This window comes from Dendropsophus ebraccatus, chromosome 11 (assembly GCF_027789765.1).
Source record: "Dendropsophus ebraccatus isolate aDenEbr1 chromosome 11, aDenEbr1.pat, whole genome shotgun sequence".
Taxonomy (NCBI): domain Eukaryota; kingdom Metazoa; phylum Chordata; class Amphibia; order Anura; family Hylidae; genus Dendropsophus; species Dendropsophus ebraccatus.
Genome location: NC_091464.1, coordinates 57,058,156 through 57,081,222, shown reverse-complemented (window position 1 = coordinate 57,081,222; position 23,067 = coordinate 57,058,156). Strand labels below are relative to the sequence as shown.

The 23,067-nt window shown below is 43.3% G+C and overlaps 1 protein-coding gene across 1 annotated transcript; it reads right to left on the bottom strand.

Annotated features, from left to right (window-relative positions):
• Positions 1–2,422: 2,422 nt before the first annotated feature.
• On the bottom strand, positions 2,423–20,297 carry LOC138767920 (cell surface glycoprotein CD200 receptor 1-A-like). The gene is made up of 5 exons (XM_069945820.1): positions 20,080–20,297; positions 11,824–12,081; positions 4,873–4,966; positions 4,073–4,112; positions 2,423–2,669 (listed from the first exon to the last, which is right to left on the bottom strand). The coding sequence occupies exons 1-5, from the start codon at positions 20,201–20,203 to the stop codon at positions 2,562–2,564; spliced, it is 624 nt and encodes a 207-aa protein (XP_069801921.1). The 5' UTR covers positions 20,204–20,297; the 3' UTR covers positions 2,423–2,561.
• Positions 20,298–23,067: the final 2,770 nt, after the last annotated feature.

Sequence of the window (23,067 nt, the reverse complement as noted above, 5' to 3'; positions counted from 1 at the left end):
ATTTTCAAGGAAAGTTTGGTTTGGTTCTCAAACTCTTGCTCGGTTCCCTTTTCAGGCACCCAGTTTTGAAGTATAGTAATTCCGCAGTATTTGAAAGAAAATTTACCTGGAAGTAATGTTCAGAATTCAAACTTTGCTCGGTATCTGAACGTCTTTGAGAGCGTGAATAGTGGGTTGTACCTGATGAGTTTAGCACTGGTGAGGCTTGTATATAAGCAGTACTGTATAAGACTGCTGGAGTGCATATACAGCACAGTAGTAGTACAATCAGTGCACCACCATCTCCCATATTTTACAGTGCTGTATGAGACTGGAGTGCATATACAGTACAGTAGTAGTACAGTCAGTGCGCCATCATATCCCATACCATCCCTATCCCTATCCCATGTATATACTGACAGCAGCTCCCTGTGTACCTCATATATCATATACCCTTCCTCCAGGCAGTGCTGTCCTGTTCTGTGGTGAGTCTGTCCATAAGATGGCCAACATGGAGGAGCACGTGACTATGCCCTGCCCCCAGTGTCCTCCATAGGCATATACAGGCTCATTGTTGGACACTTGGGGCGGGGCATGGTCACATGCTTCTCCGTGTCAGCCATCTTATGGAGAGACTCACCACAAAGCAGGGCAGCACAGCCTGGAGGAGGGGAGTCTGATTTTAGCTCTATGAGGTACACAGGGAGCTGCTGTCAGTATATACAGTAAGTACAGTTGGTAATACTGTACACTGAACTATTTTACTTTAAAGTGACCAACCCCTTTAAAACAAAAGCCATTTTTGTCATGGAGAATTGTGTTGCTTTACTGTTGCTCAAACAATTTTTTGAACAATGGCATTATTCCCGGCCGTTGTGCATTGATTTTAATGCAATTTTCAATACAACAATGGCCGTTGTTTGACATTTAATACAATGGTCATTGTTTTTGAGTACCAAACAATGGCCATTGTCCGTACATTGTGTGAATATAGCCTTACGGTAAGAATAATCTTCGTTACCCTTAGCAATGGATAGCAGAGCTCAGTGATAATTGAAAGCTGAACTGTGATTGGTTGCTATGGGCAACAGATTATTCCTACTGTAAGGGTCTTTATACACAACAGATTAATCGATCAAGCGATTGTTTACTGATTGTAAAGTGACAGTTTAGCCTTCTAAATGACTGACGTTTAGACAAGGAGTTAAATCATGTAAAAATCTTGTTATTTTGATTGTTGGGATATCGTTTTTCTGATTTTGGTTTGTCTAAACAGTTGTTTAAAGCAAATAAATCTGAAGTAAAAAGTGATGTTTTATCAACTGCAGATTATGTTAAGTGGGCGGGGCCTCGTGGCATTAGCGCCAATTAGCCCCGCCCACAACACCACCGTTGGTCACGCCCCCTCACCAGCCATTGGAACAGGCTGGCCTAAAGGTCTAGGCCCCACCCCCTCTAGGTCGGCCCACCAATGGCTGCCAAGGGGGCGGGGCTAAGTGGCGGGACTAAGTGGTGCTAGGTTGTGTGGGCGGGGCTAAGTGGTGCTAATGTCGCGAGGCCCCGCCCACTTAACACAATCTGCAGTTCATAAAAGACGACTTTTTACTTTAACAAGCACCATGACGTATGATATAAAGTAAGGTGTGAAAACTGCTAAATTTACCCTTTACACCTGTGTAGAGATGTCAGAATGCACAAAAGAGTGTCACTTTAAAAAGACTATTTTTTTATTAAAATTTAAAAAAAAGTCCAAAAATGTCAGACATATTTTCAGTATTTTCTTTGCATTTGGACATTTCTTAAAAAAATAATTGGCCATGGTGTCAAGTATTCTTTATCATCATTCTTTATCATTCTTTATCATTTTCTAGTTGGAAAGTATTTTTAGTCCTATACAGCAAAGTGAAAGACATGCCAAAATATGCATAAAAACATCCAAAAAAAAAAAGAGTCCTGACACTTAATTTTACAACTTTAAAATCTTACAACAGAATGTAAGAACACAGGGCTCTTTTACCACATACGGTTTTTGGCAGACATTGCCAAAGGTGAAAAATTTCTGCAGCTTGTGAATAAGGTCTAGTAATTAAAGCAGATTTTTTTCTTTGAATATAGCTCAAGATGATAATCGGTAGGTGAAAACGTAAAAATTGGGGGAGACCTGAAATGTGATATGAATGGGGCCCATGATTCTACATTGAATTAAAAAAGTTCATAAATCATCAAATACAATAATAAAGTTAATACAAATAATTAATCAAAATGAACAGTTTTAACAACTAAAGCCACAAACTAAAAAAATACAATAAACTATTAAAAAAGTATCTTTATTAAATAAAAAAAAATTATAAACATTAAAAACATACGTAACCTCTACTCAGCCTAACCCATAAAAGTGAACAGTGGACAAAGAAAAATAAAAAATTAATGCATTCCCCCCCCCCTTTACTCTCTTTATACAATATTATATAAATTGAATGTTAACTTATTTGTACACAAAAATACAAACAAACAATAGCTGACACAGCTCGATGCAGCAAATCTTCGTGCATAGCCTTATAGTTATATCGGCGTGTCTTGCATTACACATTGGCTGCCACATTATCTAAGGTGACAGATCTTGTAGCTACCCAATAAATAACATTGTCGTTTTGGGTGAAGGTTTCATAGGGTTCACATTCTAGTTTGTCCTGTGTACAACAAAAAAGACAATATTAATTTCTGAAGTATCTGTCTACTAGATGTCGGTGAGATGTCAAAGAGATGCCGGTGCCATGGTCCTTTTTTCGATCCGCGGCCATGTTCCAGCGCACAGTGTGACGATCTTCTCTCCCCTCTGTGACTTGGCTCCATTAGAATCAGAGGAGAGTAGAGATCGTCACACTGGGGGCCTCCAGTGCTTGATGTCGGGCCAGTGCTTGGAAATAAACCAGGGTCATTCGAAAGAAGGACCACGGCACTGATATCCCCTGCGTCGGTCTATTCATGTAAAAAAACGCAAAGCGATGTACTAGTGGTACCTTTGCTTTAAAGATGTTAAAAACTTCTTCATTACACCATAAACTATACTGACTAATATAAAATGATTTTAGGGTTAAAATTAAAGACAAAAAAAAAAAAACCTGTAGTAAAACTGATGTTATCTTCATTCTGCAGGTCAGTAAGATTACAGCGATACCAAATCAATGTATTGCTGAGCCGTTCTGTGTATAAATATATTTACTGTATTTATGCTCGGTTTTTAATCACTTTTAGTGTCCATCCTATTTGTATACATCAGTTTGAAGCAACACTTGAGCGCCACCTACTGTGTGGTTGCATGTTTGCACTGCATTTTGAATTTCATGGGTATTTCTAGAATATTTTTTTAACTATATGGAAATGGGGCTGTGTCCAACCCTCTCCCATAGTAACCCGAATGCATGGACACATCAGCAAAATGGCATGCCAACCTGTCCTTGCTCGGATCAGCATGGGGCTCATTCATTTCAATGGCCGGAGTGCACTCAGCTAGTGACTATATTGGTATTATTCTCCGAGTGTATCCAGGTTTTGCCTTGAACTAGGAAGTGTGGTTTGCGGTACTTTTTAGTCCGGGACAAAACTTAGATACGCTCAGAAAATTGCCTGAACATAGTCACTAGCTGATTACTCTTGGGCCATTGAAATGGATGGGGCCCGTATCTGTCCAAGGAGGAATACGTTGGCATGTCATTTTTATTTTCCCAACATATCCATGATTTGGAGGCACAAATCATGGTGTGAACTCTGCCCTAATGTATTTGTTTAAATGCATCTGTGATCAGATCTGACCCCTGTGACCCCCACTGATCTCCAACATTGGAAAGTACTGTATGTAAAAGATTCCTCTATCAATGTACTGTACACAATGCAGTGAATATAGAGGCGTTTACTGTCTACTGTAGACCTTGTTGGTTACTTTGTCAGCCCTGTGTCCTGATGTGGTCATGTCCAGTGTTTTATCTGTCACTCTACTAGTCTGTGGCAATAAGGGATTCCTTATCAATAAAGTCTGTATTCCTGTAATGAGGCTACAAGGCCAATGTGCTTATGTTTCTATCAGTCACCTTACCTCGCCGCGATCATTTTGCATTTGCTTTTTAAAGAAGTCTCTGCAATAGAAAATAGACAAAGATGAAAAAAATCAAGTAAAATAAACCAATTAAAGCTACAATGTGAGCATGAAGGGAAAGCCAAAGGCCATAGTCATATCCACTAATCAATGTACCGAGAATATAAGGAAATGACCGAATAGTCTCCAGTCAAGTTCTCTATACAAACTATACCCAGAGAAAGGAGTTAAAAGATTACTACATTACTCAACATTTTAAAATGGAAGAAAAGTCGTGGAAGTATGGAAATCACCAGAACTTGCACCCAAGGAATGTGGAAGCAGATTGCACATATAGAGTATAATATATAGTATATACTGCAGTCATAATTACATACAGATGTAGCCATGGTTGAATCCATTAACCAAAAACAAAAATGTGTGGAGTTTACATATGCTTATGTGCCAAGGATCAGGATAAGGACACTAATTGAGGACTAATGTTAGATAACTTATTTTTAGCATCAGAAGTGCAAATTCGTAATGTACAAGGAATCAAGAGGCTGGTTACACCTGTAACTACATAGGATGATCAGAGAAGATGAACCCGAGCCACTCTTCTTCACTCCCAAAACCAATGAGCCTTGGGTGTATAGATCCTCTCCCCAGTGATCAATTGTTAAAATAATGTCTGCATGTGTTGGGTCTATAGCATTGCAGGAGAGCTCCACTAAAATGAATGGGACTGAATTGCAATATTAGATGCAACCTGGGGGATACATAATAACCTAATACAGTACATACTAATATTGGACTATTACCTGAGATAGGGCAGCTTCCAAATGATAAGGCATGCTAAGATTACGAGAAAACTGATCACACAGCCCAGTATCTTGTAAATCCATGTATTCTGAGCTGTTGTATGGAAAGACATGAAATGTTAGACAGAGACATTGAAGATTATCAGCAGGAAAAGCCATCCAGTCCATCTTGTCTACCTTTATATACATAACCTGCTGATAGCCCCTTATTGTGCAGGCAGCACCAAGGATGTAGATATGTCTCTTACCTTCATCCTCAGTACCATTCCTGTGCAGTTTTATTGTAGTTCTCTGTCCAGTAAGGCCGTTTAAAGCACTGCCCCAACCCTAGATGGTTGATCCTCCCAAGGCCAGCCTCCAGTGCCAGTGCTCTAGGGACAGGGCAGTTCTCCTAACGGCTTTACTGAGCAGAGCACTGCATCAAAATTGCACGCCAATGGAGCAGAGGATGAAGGTAAGAGACTTACCGTAATCCTCAGTGCCTCGTGCACAATAGGACATAAAAGGTTAGATTTGTCTGACCTGCTGCTAGTTTCCCTTTAATCACCACTTACAGTGTCTGGTAAGTAGGCCTGGCGGCAGCTGCGTGTTGTCGCACTGGCCTCTGTCATCCTTCCAGCCACTGAGGGTGTCAATCAATCCTGAGTGGCTGGGGCAGTGTGTCACTGCAGCTCAGACCCCATGCCTACTTATGGGGTAAACAGTGATTACATTTTGTTTGTCTGTTTGTTTGTTTTTAATTGTTATTCAGCAATTTTTTAATGACAAAGAGAAAACTTGGGCTTGGTGACCGGACGAGGTGCCCTAAAGCTTCTAGGGAGGGCTTATAGAGGGTAAGGGGCCTGACAGATTTCTCTTACCTGTTGATAGCCCCCTTTATAATCCTAGTACTAAAACTTTAGTAGTCTAGTACGCTAGTACTCTGTTTAAAAAAGTTTTCCTGAGATTTAAAGGAAAAAAATTAAATCACCTGATTCCAGTAAGTTGCACTGGATTGTTGATTTTTTGTTTAAAAGCCTTAAACATTTCAGTCCATAGCACATGCTGTACGCCCAGAAGGAAGTCATGTATTCACTTTACTGTGACACGGTGCTAACTGTGTAAGTCCTGCAGACCAGGACCTAAAAGCAAATGTGTCTGGTAAGGCTACAAACGTCAGTCTACACCCTGTGGCTGGGAAGAGTAGGAGAGCCAATCTGTGAAGTAGTGTGTACCCCTTTAGAGGATGTCAAAGGGACTGTATGTAACTTTACCCTAACCTTTGTGCTGCTGAGTAAAAAGACAAGAGAGTGGATTCACCTCCCATATTTTACAAGTTGCAGCAGGGTGTACCCTACCAAGTGTATTATTTTATCAAGATCTGCACTGTATGTAAAAAGGTCTGTGCTGCTACTTTGTAAGAGGTTAAGAAGTAAATGAGAAATTGTTGTTAACCTTAAAGAGAATTTCCAGGAATAACAATTATTGCTAAATTGTATAGGCTACTTATAGTTGATTGGCAGGGTGCCCACACCCAGTGTCCCTAACAATCAGCTGTTTGGCACCCGCACTACACTGAGAACTGGGCAGGAAGTAGTTGGCCGCATCAGGTAACTGCGGCCTCAGTTCCTATTCTCCTCAATGAGGCTGCAGTAATGTGGCTCCACTGTCACACTGAGAATAAGCCAGCTGCTTCTGACCCAGTGTAGTGCAGGTGCCAAACAACTAATCGGTAGAGACACCAGGTGTGGGCACCCTGACGATCAGCTATAGGTAGTCTATGCATTTTATAGGCTATCAATATTTTTTTTATCCCTAGAAAACTTCTTGAAATCTGTGCCATTCGCCTATATTCTGTACCTGTTTAGATTCCCCAGCAAGCTGATGCTGGTACCTTCCATATTCTTGGGGGTAACTGAAGCTTAACCCTTAGACGACCCAGGGCGTATAGTTACGCCATGGAAGTCTGTCCCCAGACGACCTAGGGCGTAACTGTACGTCCTGGGTGGTTCTCCCGCTATGAAGCGTGCTCCGGAGCGGAGCGCGCTTCATAGCAGGTGGGGGCCGGCTGCAATCAGCAGCCGGGACCTCACCGGTAATGACACGCTGCAGCGATCGCGCTGCCACGTGTCATTAACCCCTTACGGCGTTTAAGTGTATATGACAGGGGGAGTCCCCTGTCACTTGCCGATCAGGACCCCCGCAGTGTGACTGCGGGGGTCCCGATCGGTAAAACGGACCGCCGGAGGTCTCTCACCTTCCTCCGTGTGGTCCGATCGGCGATCTGCTGCACTAAGCCTGCACAGTCAGGCTCAATGAGCAGATCGCCGATAACACTGATCAATGCTATGCCTATGGCATAGCAATCATCAGTGTTGAAATCAAACTAGTGTATGTAAAAGTCCCCCAAAGGGACTTCAAATGTGTAAAAAAAAAAAAAGTTAAAAACACCAACACACTACCCCAAAAACCCTCCCCCAATAAAAGTTGAAATCACCCCCCTTTCCCATTATATAAATAAAACATATAAAAATAAATAAACAAATAAACATATAATATACCGTAGTGTGCGTAATTGTCCGATCTATTAAAATATTACAAGCGTCATTGCGATCGGAGAACGGCGTACACGAAAATAGGGGAAAAAGTGCGCGGATTACCGATTTAATGTTACATTATATTTAAAAAAAATTAATAAAAAGTGATAGAAACGTCCGATCTTCACAAATAAGGTATTAATAAAAACTAGAGATCATGGCGGAAAAAATGACACCCCATACAGCCCGTAGATGAAAAAATAAAACTGTTATAAGCGTCACAATAGTCCCATTTTATTTATAACTAGATTTGCATTTCCAGGGAAATACATAGTGCTTGAAAAGAGCGCCCCTTTACCAGTGACTTCCATTTAACTTTAATCCTGGGTGCCGTCCCTTTAAGAGCGACTTGGGTCCCATCCCTTTAAGAGCAACTTGGCTCCCGTCCCTTTAAGAGCGACATGGGTCCCTTTAGGAGCGACCTGGGTCACTTTAAGAACGACGTGGGTCCCTTCGCTCTTGAAGGGACCCAGGTCACTCTTAACGGAACCCAGGTCGCTCTTAAAGGGACCCAGGTCGCTCTTAAAGGTACCTAGGTCACTCTTAAAGGGTCCCAGGTCGCTCTTAAAGGTACCCAGGTCGCTCTTAAAGGGACCCAGGTCTCTCTTAATGGAACCCATTTTGCTATTAAAGGGACCCAGATCACTCTTAAAGGGACCAATTTCACTCTAAAAGGGCCCCAGGTCGCTCTTAAAGGGCCCCCGTTGCACTTAAAGGGACCCAAATGGCTTTTAAAGGGACCCAGGTCGCTCTTAAAGGGACCCATTTTGCTCTTAAACGGACCCATTTCGCTCTTAAAGGGACCCAGATCGCTCTTAAAGGGACCAATTTCACGCTTAAAGGGACCCATTTCACTCTTAAAGGGACCCAGTTCGCTCTTAAAATGACCCATTTTGCTCTTAAAGGGACATATCTCGCTCTAAAAGGGACATATTTCGCTCTTAAAGGGACCCAGGTCGCTCTTAAAGGGACCCAGGTCGCTCTTAAAGGGACATATTTTGCTCTTAAAGGGACCCAGATCGCTCTTAAAGGGACCCAGGTCGCTCTTAAAGAGACCCAGGTCGCTCTTAAAAGGACCCATTTTGCTCTTAAAGCGACATATTTTGCTCTTAAAGGGACCCAGGTTGCTCTTAAAGGGACCCAGGTCGCTCTTAAAAGGACCCATTTTGCTCTTAAAGCGACATATTTTGCTCTTAAAGGGACCCAGGTTGCTCTTAAAGGGACATATTTCGCTCTTAAAGGGACCCAGGTCGCTCTTAAAGGGACCAATTTCCCTCTTAAAGGGACCAATTTCACGCTTAAAGGGACCAATTTCACTCTTAAAGGGACCCAGGTCGCTCTTAAAGGGACCCATTTTGCTCTTAAAGGGACATATTTCGCTCTTAAAGGGACATATTTTGCTCTTAAAGGGACCCAGGTCGCTCTTAAAGGGACCCATTTTGCTCTTAAAGGGACCCATTTCGCTCTTAAAGGGACCCAGATCACTCTTAAAGGGACCCAGATTGCTCTTAAAGGGACCCAGATTGCTCTTAAAGGGACCCAGGTCGCTCTTAAAGGGACCCATTTTGCTCTTAAAGGGACCCAGGTCGCTCTTAAAGTGACCAATTTCACTCTTAAAGGGACAAATTTCACGCTTAAAGGGACCAATTTTGCTCTTAAAGGGACCCAGGTTGCTCTTAAAGGGACCCATTTTGCTCTTAAAGGGACATATTTTGCTCTTAAAGGGATATATTTCGCTCTTAAAGGGACATATTTTGCTCTTAAAGGGACCCAGGTCGCTCTTAAAGGGACCCATTTCGCTCTTAAAGGGACCCATTTCACGCTTAAAGGGACCCATTTCACTCTTAAAGGGACCCAGGTCGCTCTTAAAAGGACCCATTTTCTCTTAAAGGGACATATTTCGCTCTTAAAGTGACCCAGGTCGCTCTTAAAGGGACCCAGGTTGCTCTTAAAGGGACCAATTTCACGCTTAAAGGGACCAATTTCGCTCTTAAAGGGACCCAGGTCGCTCTTAAAAGGACCCATTTTGCTCTTAAAGGGACATATTTCGCTCTTAAAGGGACATATTTTGCTCTTAAAGGGACCCAGGTCACTCTTAAAGGGACCCATTTCGCTCTTAAAGGGACCCAGATCGCTCTTACAGGGACCCATTTTGCTCTTAAAGGGACCCATTTTGCTCTTAAAGGGACCCAGGTCGCTCTTAAAGGGACCCAAGTCGCTCTTAAAGGGACCCAGGTCGCTCTTAAAGGGACCAATTTCACGCTTAAAGGGACCAATTTCGCTCTTAAAGGGACCCAGGTCGCTCTTAAAGGGACCCATTTTGCTCTTAAAGGGACCCAGGTCGCTCTTAAAAAGGAACCAGGTCGCTCTTAAAGGGACCCATTTTGCTCTTAAAGGGACCCAGGTCGCTCTTAAAGGGACCAATTTTGCTTTTAAAGGGACATATTTTGCTCTTAAAGGGACATATTTCGCTCTTAAAGGGACCAATTTTGCTCTTAAAGGGACCAATTTTGCTCCTAAAGGGACATATTTTGCTCTTAAAGGGACCTATTTCGTTCTTTAAGGGACCCATTTCGCTCTTAAAGGGACCCATTTTGCTCTTAAAGGGACCCAGATCGCTCTTAAAGGGACCCATTTTGCTTTTAAAGGGACCCATTTCACTCTTAAAGGGACCCAGGTTGCTCTTAAAAGGACCCATTTTGCTCTTAAAGCGACATATTTCGCTCTTAAAGGGACCCAGGTCGCTCTTAAAGGGACATATTTCGCTCTTAAAGGGACATATTTCGCTCTTAAAGGGACCCAGGTCGCTCTTAAAGGAACATATTTTGCTCTTAAAGGGACCCAGGTCGCTCTTAAAGGGACCTTGGTCGCTCTTGAAGGGACATATTTCGCTCTTAAAAGGACCCAGGTCGCTCTTAAAAGGGACCCGGGCCGCTCTTAAAGGGACCCAGGTCGCTCTAGCGACATGGGTCTCTTTAAGAGCGACATGGGTCCCATACCTTTTGGAGTGTCCCGTCCGTTTAAGAGCAACTTGGGTCCCGTCCCTTTAAGAGCGACTTGGATCCCTTTAAGAGCTACATGGGACCCTTTAAGAGCGACTTGGGTCCCGTCCCTTTAAGAGCGACTTGGGTCCCGCCACTTTAAGAGCGACTTGGGTACCTTTAAGAACGACTTGGGTCCCTTTAAGAGCGACATGGCTCCCGTCCCTTTAAGAGCAAATTGGGTCCCTTTAAGAGCGACATGGCTCCCGTCCCTTTAAGAGAGACTTGGGTCCCTTTAAGAGCGACTTGCGTTCCTTTAAGGGTGACCTGGGTCCCTTTAAGAGCGATCTGAGTACTTATAATGGTAAAGATCATTGCTCAATTACCATGACAATCTTACTCATGTCGGGGAGACAAAATCGTTAAGGACCTTCCATATATTACATCTTCTATTGGCCAATAGTGGACATGTGACTGTGGATGGTGTGATACATTGCATGACGAGACCTTAGAGTTCCTATTGGCTGCTATATTTCAGCTATTTGCATATGTGCTGTGATTGGCTGTCAGCGGTTAGAGTATGGCCATTATTTGCAATGGGAAATTTGGGGTTGTTTAACGTATATTTCTTAAAAACGACAAATCCGATCGAAACGAAAAATAGATAGCACACCACACACCGCCGAGGGCTTCGAAACGCAGTTTGAACGGAGTGTGTGCACAAAGCGGTTCGGGCTGTATTACGAGCAGAAAAAAGGCTGGAAGAAGAAACGGAAGAAGAAGAAGAAGAAGAAGAAGAAGAAGAATACGGATTACAATATAGTGCTTTTCAAGCACTATAATTAATTGCCAAAAAAAAGGATTTCATTTAAAAAAATATATATAACATTAGAGAATCTGTGTAACCTGCATATGGTTGTGTTCGGACTGACCTATAGAATAATAGTATTATGTCGCTGTTACCATATAGTGTATTACGTAGACACAGGAACCCCCCAAATGTTACCATATTGCATTCTTTTTTGCGATTTCACCAATTTATATCTTCATAAATAATATATTTGGGATTCCATCATACATGTTATGGTAAAATGAAAGACGCCATTACAAAGTACAACTATTCCTGTAACAAATAAGCACTTACATGGCTTGTAGATAGAAAACTGAGAGTGCTAGAGCTCTTAGAAGGGGAGGAGGGAAAAATGAAAACACTAAGATCAAAATTTGCGTGGTCCAATGGGTCATTTTGGGCCTGGTCCTCAAAGGGTTAATACATAAATTTCATAGACAGGAACCAGTTTATAGTGCCAGAGCAAGATTAGTAATGCCACATTAATGAGGTTCTACACTAGTGAGATCCTGTAGTTGTTTCATAAAAGTAACTAACTACTTACCATTTACTACAATGATTTTTTTCCATGGATTTTCTAATGTTGGATGAGACACAACACAAGTCACTGAGGTCTCATTCATCCCCTTTCTCCTGAGTGTGCTGATCACTGACCACGTCTGGTCCGGCTCCTCCACTACTGTGGTGTTTATATTATCTAAATGTGGGATCCAGGAGATCTCTGCAGGAGGATTCCCACCAATGGCGCCACACACTGGAGATCCATCACTGGTTAATGTTAAATAGATGGGATATGGCTGAACTGAAAAAGAGAAAGGTGATTGGTTATTGGTACAATGTACAGGGTGTCACGGGGGCTCTACATCAACCAAAACATCATAATGGTCTTATGCATTTGTCTTGGGTTCCTGGCCCTTGTTCCCGTCAGTCTCTTTCTATTAAAGCATTCTCAGTCCCTTTCCATTACAGTCTATGGAAGATATAAAACCAGTCAACACAGAAGAAATATCCAGAAAGAACATTATCAGACTAATGTAATAGCCAGTGTGGTTGTCATTAACTAGTGCTGGGATATACTGCGTGTGCAATGGGGATAGGATAACCGTGGTGGAACATGGTGTTATACCCAATGCACAACTAGAGGGGAGAACTGTCTTCTTAAGGAAAAACGTTACCTCTTTCAATTGCAAAAAACAGCAAAGAGAGAGTCCCTCATTCAGTCAGCTACATCTCAGGCTTTACACTAGGTGTAACACCACCCATATGCCTTCATGATTATAGACCATAAACAAACCCATGTACAGTGGTGCCTTGGATTATGAGCATAAATAGTTCCGGGACCGTGCTTGCAATCCAAATCACTCTTAAACCAAAGCAAATTTTCCCATAAGGTATCTTTGAAATGCAGACAATTGGTTCCACATAATCCAAAATAATGATTTTTTTTTATTCTGAATAACATGTAAAATAAACATTGAGAAACAGCTGAATATGTCATATTATAAGTTACTGTACAGTATAGCAATGAGCATGTGGCATATAATGTATAGTAAATGCATAAACCTGATAACACAGCAGCAGTTTGTACATACAGAATGGAGGTGCAGATCCCCATAATGCCGGAGTGTAGTACAAAAGGCAAGAATAGAGAAGCAAGGCTGCTGTCAGAGGTCTGTGTAGTCAAATGACAGCAGTGTGAGTGCAGGCACATTATAGCAGCAGTGTGTATAGCTGAGTGTGAATGCAGGTACATTATAGCAGCAGTGTGCATAGCTGAGTGTGAGTGCAGGCACATTATAGCAGCAGTGTGAATGGCTGAGTGTAAGTGCAGGCAGATTATAGCAGTGTGTATAGCTGAGTGTAAATGCAGTCACAGTATAGAAGAAATGGAGAGGATGGGAAACACCAGGGCTGACAGAGACTGCATGGAGCATGGAGGAATGAGCAGGGCAGATGTGGGCACATACATGCAGCTATGAAGAGATTACCTCCACAGTCCTGTCTCATGATGCAAGCCCCAGTCTGATGTGGATCTACTATGATTTGGAAGGAGAAGGAGTCTTCCTGGTCAGAGTACAGGGCTATAGACCCCGCTATGCAGACCATGCCCCTCCCCGAATTTCCCTCCCACCCAGCACAGAGAGCTCTTAAACCAAGGCGATGCTCTTAAACCGAGTTACAATTTTGAAAAACTATGAGCTCTTCTTGCAAAACACTCTCAATCCAAGTTACTCTTAAACCCGAGGTACCACTGTATTTTGCTCCTATAGTCAATTTTTTAAAGGGAACCAATCACCACAATTTTACTAATAAAGCTACTAGCAGTGCCCACTAGATGTGCTATTCTTCTGTGTCTTCTTCTGTAACTTTACATGCAGGAAATCAGTCCGTTTTTCTCGTGTGCGGGTATCCAAATGCCCAAATTGGAGCATAGACCGTGCCGTAACTAGTCACTGCTCTCTCCCTGTCAGTACACTTTGCAGGGGTGATTGACAGGAGAAGAGGCTTCTATATCGTGGTGTGCGCTCGACCAGTCACTTGCTAGATGGTACAGTGTTACGTCACTACTGTGGTGGTTGGTTGGTGGAGTATAGTTCAGCCGGATAGTAGGTTGTTGTGACGCCAGTGCTGAATCAGCACACAGGTATGAAGGCACACCTGATTTTAGTTCTTGAGGCTGGCTATACCTTTTCCCCAATGTGATGGGTCCCTTGGGCGCTTATCACGGTTGTCTGTAGTGCAGGGGTGGATTAACTTTACCATAGGCCCCGGGCTGTTCACCAAGCCTGGGCCCCCCCACCCCACTGTAACTATGGAAGCACTAGCCTGGCGTTCATAGTACAGGATAGATAATGTCATGATGTCCTGATTTGTGTAAAATTGTCATAAAAAAACTGTGATTTTTTGAAAATCATGGCGGAAGTGTAGCCAGGAGACAGTACACCACTGAAAGTATAAGTCTTTTTGGGTGGTCATGGGCCCCCCAGGAGCTCTAGGCCCCGGTCTGCCGCCCGAAACGCCCCTATTATACTCCACTACTGCTGTAGTGGAGTTATGACCCACCCGGACTGTCAGTACCGTTATAGATGGACAATCTATATTGAAGCTGTGGATATATATTTAAGCTGTGGATTTAATTCTCCATCAATAATTCTCTCTCTCTCTCTCTCTCTATATATATATATATATATATATATATATATGTCCCCTTCTCCAGTTGCATTTTATCCCATGTTTGTACTATGTATTAAATTATTACCTAAATAAAGAATTGTATATATATTTTTTCTATACATATGGGTTTTTTGCAATGTTTTCTTTGGTTAATATTATTGTGTGAATTGCAAATTTATGATTTTGTGGCAGATCTTTTTTTTGTTTCTGGTTATATCTTATTTGGTCCTTTTAAAGGGGTTATCCAGCACTTCAAAAACATGGCCACTTTTCCCCCTCTCTTGTCTCCAGTTTGGGTGGGGTTTGAAGCTCAATTCCATTGAAGTGAAAGGAGCTTAATTGAAAACCGCACCTGACCTGGGGACAAGAGTGAGGCAAAAGTGGCCATGTTTTTGTAGCGCTGGATAACCCCTTTAAATTTTGAACTGTTCCTGCTCCTGTCCTGGCATCCTGCTATTTGTGTTTCCTATAAGTCTCTTCTGTGTGGATTATACCTTTTCTGGACATAAGATGACAGCAGAGAGTAGAGGATTGTGACTGAAGGAGGAAGTAGTCAGCCTGCACATGGAAGCTAGAGAAGCCTGCTCAGAGTGTAAGCCGCAGGACTGAAACAGGCTCTGAGCCCCATGGAGGGCAGTAGGTCTGATGTGGAGGCTTTGGGACAATTCTAGTGCTTGTAGATTGTAAGCCCTTATACAATCTGCAAGGATTCAGGGTCCTCCCTCCCTATACAGGGTCGGACTGGGCCCCGGTGGGCCCCGAGCAGGAGTAGGCCCCGCCCCCCAGTCAGGGAACATGCAGCGGGGGCCCCCGTGCTCCTGGGGGGCTCACTCAGCCTCCGATTGCCGGCCCGCACCTTCCCTTTTAACTGCAAGCGATCGCAACGATCGCTTTCAGTTAAATCAAGCAGTGTTCCCAATGACAGGGCGAGAAGCCATAGGCTTCCCGCCCTGTCAATCACGATTGTGACTGCAAGCAGCGTCTTGCTTGCGGTCACAAGCGTGCCGGTGCCGCCGCCGCCCGGACAGATGAGCAGCTGCTGGTCCCGGCAGCGTCATCACCACTGAGCTCTGTGCGCGGTCCGGCAGCTAGGACTTCCGGTTCATGTAGCGCATACCGGAAGTCCCAGCCGCTGCGACGCGCGCGAGCTCAGTGTTGATGGTGCTGCTCGGGACCAGGAGCTGCTCATCTGTCTGGGAAGAGAGAAGAAGAGACGCGCGACCGTCGGGGGAGCGTGGTGACAGGTGAGTTGGGTTTTGTTTTTGTTTTTTTATCATAGGGGGGAGATGGACAACATGGGAAGGGGCTGGCTATGGGGGAGATGGACAACATGGGAAGGGGCTGGCTATGGGGGAGATGGACAACATGGGGGGGGGGCTGGCTATGGGGGAGATGGACAACATGGGGGGGCTGGCTATGGGGGAGATGGACAACATGGGGGGGGGGCTGGCTATGGGGGAGATGGACAACATGGGGGGGGGCTGGTTATGGGGAGATGGACAACATGGGGGGGGCTGGCTATGGGGGAGATGGACAACATGGGGGGGGCCTGGCTATGGGGGAGATGGACAACATGGGGGGGCTGGCTATGGGGGGAGATGGACAACATGAGGGGGGCTATATGGGGGGAATGGACAGCATGAGGGGGCTAAATGGGGGGAATGGACAACATGAGGGGGCTATAGGGGATGGACAACATGAGGGGGCTATATGGGGGAATGGACAACATAAGGGGGATATCTATATTGAAGAAGGACAACATGAGGGGGCTATATATATGGGGATGGACAACATAAGGGGGGTACCTATATGGGGGATTGACAATATGGGGTGCCATTTATAAGGGGGACAACACAGGGGAGGCCATCTATAATGGGGACAACACAGAGGGGACCCTATTATAAGGGATATATATATATATAAATATATAGAAAAAAAGTCCTGCAGGTGGTGCCAAGCGGTTAGCACAAGGGACCAATCGTGCAAAGTGTATAAAAAGTAGAAAACCGCAGCACTCCAAATAGATTAAAAAAACTGTGGTATTTATTTTCACCCAAAAACTTGCGACGTTTCGCTCTCGCTGAGAGCTTTATAAAGCAAGTTTTTGTGCGAAAATAAATACCACAGTTTTTTTAATCTATTTGGAGTGCTGCGGTTTTCTACTTTTTATATATATATATATATATATATATATATATATATATATATATACACTAGAGATGAGGGAACCTGGAGCATGCTTGAGTTCATCCGAACCCGAACTTTCGGCATTTGATTAGCGGTGGCTGCTGAAGTTGGATAAAGCCCTAAGGCTATGTGGAAAACATAGATATAGTCATTAGCTGTATCCATGTTTTCCAGACCTTAGAGCTTTATCCAAGTTCAGCAGCCACCGCTAATCAAATGCCGAGAGTTTGGGATCGGATGGACTGGAACTCGAACCCGATTCGCTCATCTCTAATACATACATAGTGTCAGGGCTGCCTACTAAATAAGGGTGTAAAGGGGCCAATACAGATGTGCAGTTAGTATAGAGATGAGGATGGTGACAGAGTGAGGAGCCTAATATATTTCTCTGGCAGATTCTGTGGATTCGTGGCTCATAGAAGTTCTCATAATGACCCAGGGCAGATGGAGAAGAAGATGAAAATGGAAGAACTCTGATCAGAGAAGACGTCCCCTGTGAGTCACCTGATATATTTGCACTGTAATGTATATGGTGTATACAACCTGTGTGGAGCTGCATCCACCTCTATATGACTGTATGAGGTGATGGTGATCTGTGTACAGTGGATTATTCAGTAGCAGCGGTGGTGTTAGTCAGTAGCAGTGGTGGTGTTAGTCAGTAATGTGGTCGTGTTAGTCAGTAGCAGTGGTGGTGTTAGTCAGTAATGTGGTGGTGTTAGTCAGTAGCAGTGGTGGTGTTAGTCAGTAATGTGGTGGTGTTAGTCAGTAGCAGTGGTGGTGTTAGTCAATATGTGGTGGTGTTAGGCAGTATGTGGTGGTGTTAGGCAGTATGTGGTAATATTTGTTGCTTGTAATCCGGTACTGTGTTTTATTGGTCTTAGTATACTGGATTTGGCCAGTAACAATATAGTGATGGTAATGGTTGTGGTGTGGCGGTAATATTTCCCCCTTGTATACTGGTATTATTGGTAATATTGGTATACAGGATTTGGTCAGTAACAGTATGGCGGTAATATGTATGGTGATAATATTTCCCTCCTATATAATGGTATTATTGGTAATATCAGTCTTGGTATACAGGATCTGGTCAGTAACAGTATGGCGGTAATATGTGTGGGGATATTTGCTCTTTATATTCTGGTGTCATTGGTAGCTGTATGACTTTTGTATCTAAGTATACAGCGTTATCATACAAAGGAAATAATCTTATAACCCAATTACACCGGCCAATTATGGGTAACACTCCTAGGAAGCCGCATGTAAAAGTGCCAGAGATCAGCTGACACGCAAATGCCCGATAGTCGGCTGATTTGATCTTTTGTGCGTCTGTAATAATCATTGCTGTCGGCCGCACATCTCTATATATTCCTGCCCTGCTGATTAGCAATCGTTTGCAGCCCTACACTGCCCCAAATCACGCCGTGTTAATGTACCCTTATTATTGTGACCATAAATAAGTATAGTGGCAGAAGGGTGGGCCCCAAGAATGATTTCCCCTGGTGGGCCCAAGGTACTCCAGTCCGACACTGTCCCTATGTGCCAGTCTGTCATTTACTTTATTCCTGTTGTTTACTTGATTTTATGTTACATTCTGTATGTTATATGTAGAGCACTCTGGAATCAAGAGCACTTAAAAAGTGCTCCACCCAATGCTGGAGGTTCTACATTCCTGAGATGTTTGAGAAGCTTCAGAAAGTCATATATTTCTGGAGAATAGAGAATAGTCAACTTCAATCTCTTCCAAATAGGTTTCATAAGACGGTCTGCTGTCCTCACTAACACAGGTATAGACGTGGGCCAATCACGGCATCCAGCAGGTTTAGCACATGACTTTTCTCTTGCTGTGAACAGTATTATTATCATGTAAAAATGACAAGGGGGCATCCTGCACCTCTAGAGGAAAGAAGGTTTTACCACCAGCACGGATTCTTTACTGTAAGAGCAATGAACAAGTTCAGAAGGAGTTGATTCAATGAACAAGTTCAGGGGGAGCCTGGATGCTTCTCTTGCAAAGTATAATATTCCCATTTATGGGCACAAGATTATATGTGATAGGATGGTAATTCAGAGATTTATTCCAATTGGCATATTGGAGTGGATGTGGGTCAATTGGCATCTGCCTCATGAGGGCTTTTGTCTTCCTCTGGATCAAAACAGTAGGGTTATAGGTTGAACCTGATGTCCATTTCCAACCTTATTAAGGCCATGTTCACATGGCGTACAGGACCGGCCGTTCCGTGGATGGCCGGTCTCTGAAAAGATCATCCCGGCCGGTACTGCAGTACCGATCGGATGATCTTTCCGGCCGCAGTGTTCTGATACGGGCGCATCAGCGTGCGCCAGCAACAGAACTCCTCACAGCCGCTCGCTGCCGGCCGCAGACGCTTGCTTCATTGTGTGAACTGACTACGGCCTCTATTCACTGAATTGTGGCCGCAGAAAACTGACATGTCAGCTGGGATACCCCCATCCAATGAGCAGTGAAGTTTTATGCAGGTGTACTACAAATCCCAGCAATACAGTGTAGTACCCACTAGTTTAGGGGGGGCTGTAAGGTACAATGTGGTAGTGGCTGGACCTAGATACACACTCTGTGACACCCCCGTCCAATGAGCAGTGAAGTTCTATGCAGGTGTACTACAAATCCCAGCAATCCAATGTAGTACAGCAGCATCACCAGCTCCAAAAAAAAAAAAAAAAAAAAAGAGTACACTGAGCACTTCTTAGGGGTCTATATGCAACACCTAATGCCCCCTTTCTGCCAGCAGCCGATCACCACAGTGTGCTGGTGAAATTGTGGTAGCAGCACTGCAAGTCCCAGCCAGTAATCTGTAGTAATACTATTAAAAAACACTTTTTAAGCCCTGAAAAGGGCTGTTTGTTTGTATTGCTATTATTCCCTGCCTACTGGAACACTAAATCCTACACTGACGCTCTCCCTGAGAAGCAGCAGCTCTATCCCTGATCTCTCACAGCATGCGTCTGAAGCGAGCACTGCCGGCTGCACGTTTATATGGCAGGGTCATCTGATCTGGCCAACCAATCGCTGCTATCGACATGTATGGGTTCCACGTGATCGCAGGATGTACCAAAGAGTCTCCTGAATGTTTATTGGCTGAGAAATAGCACCCAAACTTACAGGAAACGGATGATGAGATTTTCTCAAGTATTGCGAGATGCTCGTCCGAGTAACGAGTACCATCAAGTACCCTAATACTTGATCGAGTACCAAGCTCGGACCAGCATGCTCGCTCATCACTAGTATCCACCTTATAAGGGTTTTGTACCCTTCTTTGAACTAACACAGTACAGTTATAGGTTAAACCTGATGGACCCTTGTGTTTTTACAATCCTGTTACTAATGTCATATATACAGTATATACTAAATGTCAACACAAAATGTCCTTAGGTTATATAAAGGATAAACTTTACAACTCACCTAATACTTGTAGTACAACGTATCTGATGACTGTGTCTGTACCATGTACCACTTCACATGTGTACCTTCCTTCATCTGATACCTCAGTATTAGTGATACTCAGTGATAGATTGTCAATTCTCATCCTTGTGCTGCAGGAGCTGTATGATTTCTTTGTATTGTCTTCCTCTATTTTATATGCTATTATACAGGAGGAATTATATAGATGAAGCTTCCATGTAACTATTAATAATGTGTCTACAGGATCAGCATCACATTGCAGAACAGCAGACTGGCCTCTTCTCACCCTCACCACATCTGGATGTAAAAAAAAGACAAATAGTAATAACATTTTCATGGGAATGTCATTTGATGTTTTGATATAATACAACAGCTGTATGATAAGGGGGTTCTTTCATTCATTCTGTCATTTATTCATTCACAGGCAGGGATGTGAAAGGACACCCACTTTAAGGCTATGTTCACACTACGTAAACTACGTTGTTTTCACCGGCCGGAATTTTGTGGTCAAAACAACGGCAGTAGAATTACGAGCATACGGGCTGGTCGTGAAACAACGGCCGTTGTTTAACCCTTAGGGGACACAGCCAGTTTTCATTTTTGCGTTTTCGTTTTTCCCTCCTCGTGTATATAAGGCCATAGCGCCTGCATTTTTCCACCTAGAGACCCAAATGAGCCCTTATTTTTTGCGCAACTAATTGTATTTTGCTATGGCAGATGTAATTTTTGCCTAAAATGTGCCGGAAAAACCAGAAAAAAATTATATGTGTGGCGAAGTTGAAAAAAAAATAATGTTTTTTATTTTTATTTGGGGGGGGGGTTGTTTTTACTCCGTTCGCCCTGGGGTAAAACTGACTCGTTATATATGTTCCTTAAGTTGTTACGATTACAATGATATGTAACATGTATAACTTTTATTTGATTTGATGGCTTGTAAAAAATTAAAACCTTTTAAAGAAAATATATGTTCCTTAAAATCGCTCCATTCCAAGGCTTATAGCGCTTTTATCCTTTGGTCTATGGGGCTGTGTGAGGTGTCATTTTTTGCGCCATGATGTGATCTTTCTATCGGTACCTTGATTGCGCATATATGACTTTTTGATCGCTTTTTATTACAATTATTCTGGATTTGAAGCGACCAAAAATGCGCAATTTTGCACTTTGGGATTTTTTTGCGCTGACGCCGTTTACCGTGTGAGATCAGGAATGTGATTAATTAATAGTTCGGGCGATTACGCACGTGGCGATAGCAAACATGTTTGTTTATTAATTAATTTATTTATTTTTATTTATAAAATGGGGAAAGGGGGGTGATTCAGACTTTTATTAGGGGAGGGGGCTTTGTGTCATTAAAAATACATTTTTCTTTTACTTTACACATATACTAGAAGCCCCCCTGGGGTTAGGGTTATTCCCCCCTGGGGGCCTTCTAGTATATGCACTCTGATCTCTCATAGAGATCCATGCAGTATAGTTATACTGCATGAATCCATGAGATCGGTGTTCTATTACTTTTGGCTGCTGCAGCCAAAAGCAATAGAATGCCGAGCCGGGATCAGCGCCATTACGGCGCAGACCCCGGCCCGGGATGGATGCGGGGATCGCCCCCCCGCAATCGCGCCGCAGGGGGGTGATCCCCCCACTAGACCACCAGGTATGGAGATTAGCAAGTATTTAGAAGCAGCTGTCAACCTTGACAGCTGCTTCTAAGTACTTAATTAGCGGGCACGGCGATCGGACCGTGCCCGCTAATAGCCGCGATCCCGGGCTACATGCGGCACCCGGGATCGCGGCAGTTCAGAGGGGGGTCGCCGCGCGACCCCCCTCTGAACTCCCATAGCGGCACGAGGACGTTCAGTAACGTCCTTGTGCAGCTATGGGTTAATATTGTCTCCTAGCATGTTTTTAATCGGGCTGAATCATGTCATTTAATTGGAGCTCTGAACATTTTCCTTTTCTACTTGATTGCAAAGCTGGAGAACAGAGGTCAGAGGTTATCAGTGCAGTGAAGGATAGATCTCTGTCTTCTGCTTGTTTTTGTGTTGCTGCATGTAAGTAAAAATTGATTCACTGACAGTAGATAATGGGTTAAGCAGAAGGACACACGCTCTTACCTTCTTCCCCAGGCCCCCCTCCTGCATTGGCCCCGTAGCACCTGCCTACCCTGCCTCTATGGTAGCTAAGCCACTGGTAATGCATCAGTTTTACCAGCTAAATATTGTGGCCATGTGCCATCAAAATGACATGATATAAATATGAAGAGTGAATCAACTTTACAATCTGATTCATCACAATAATAAAATCTGCCTTATACCTGGCCGCTCAGCCACTATGTGATCTCTCCTCACACTTGGCCAAAGTGCCACCTTCTCCACAGGAGGCAGCTGTGTGTATACAGTATAAAATTTATCTTTTCTTACAATGGCTTACAAGGTTTCTGCACTAGACCTAGAGGATGTAAGACCAAATACAAATGGAGATTAAATCTTAAATAAATGTAATGGGTAATTCAGGTGAAACCCCCTGAACCTCAGGAAGTTCACTCAGACTCTTAGATCATAAATTCCATTCAGAAGAAAACACCCCTGTGATCATTTTCTAAAGTCAATCAGACAATACCATCTATAGAAACCCTGAGTCACCCATTGCCTCCCATCAGTGCCTGCACTCGCCCGGAGCTCTCAGTAAGACTTTTCTTACATGGTGAATTTTAAAAAATGTCATGTAATCAGGAATTCATTTATTCATTTAATTCCAGTCTTAGATTTTAAAAACAAATAAAAATACATTGAACCTGGGTGAACATGACCAAAGGGACTTCCACAAGGAAAACATGAGTCTAGAAAATTTCAGCAAAGGAAACTCACCATGCTATGCCTACACTTTTTGTTAGTTTTGTGGTGTTGGTTTACAGCGACCCACACACATATAATGTACGATGACATAAGGTGAATATGAAAGTATAGTTATTATGCACAGTCATCTAGA

Excerpts from the sequence above, each read along its gene's own strand:
- LOC138767920 (XM_069945820.1), bottom strand. The coding sequence starts at position 20,203 with ATGAGAATTGACAATCTATCACTGAGTATCACTAATACTGAGGTATCA. Across the intron at positions 4,967-11,823 it reads AAAAATCATTGTAGTAAATG|CTCAGAATACATGGATTTAC; the intron begins GTAAGTAGTTAG and ends TCCATACAACAG. Across the intron at positions 4,113-4,872 it reads TGGAAGCTGCCCTATCTCAG|AGACTTCTTTAAAAAGCAAA; the intron begins GTAATAGTCCAA and ends TTTCTATTGCAG.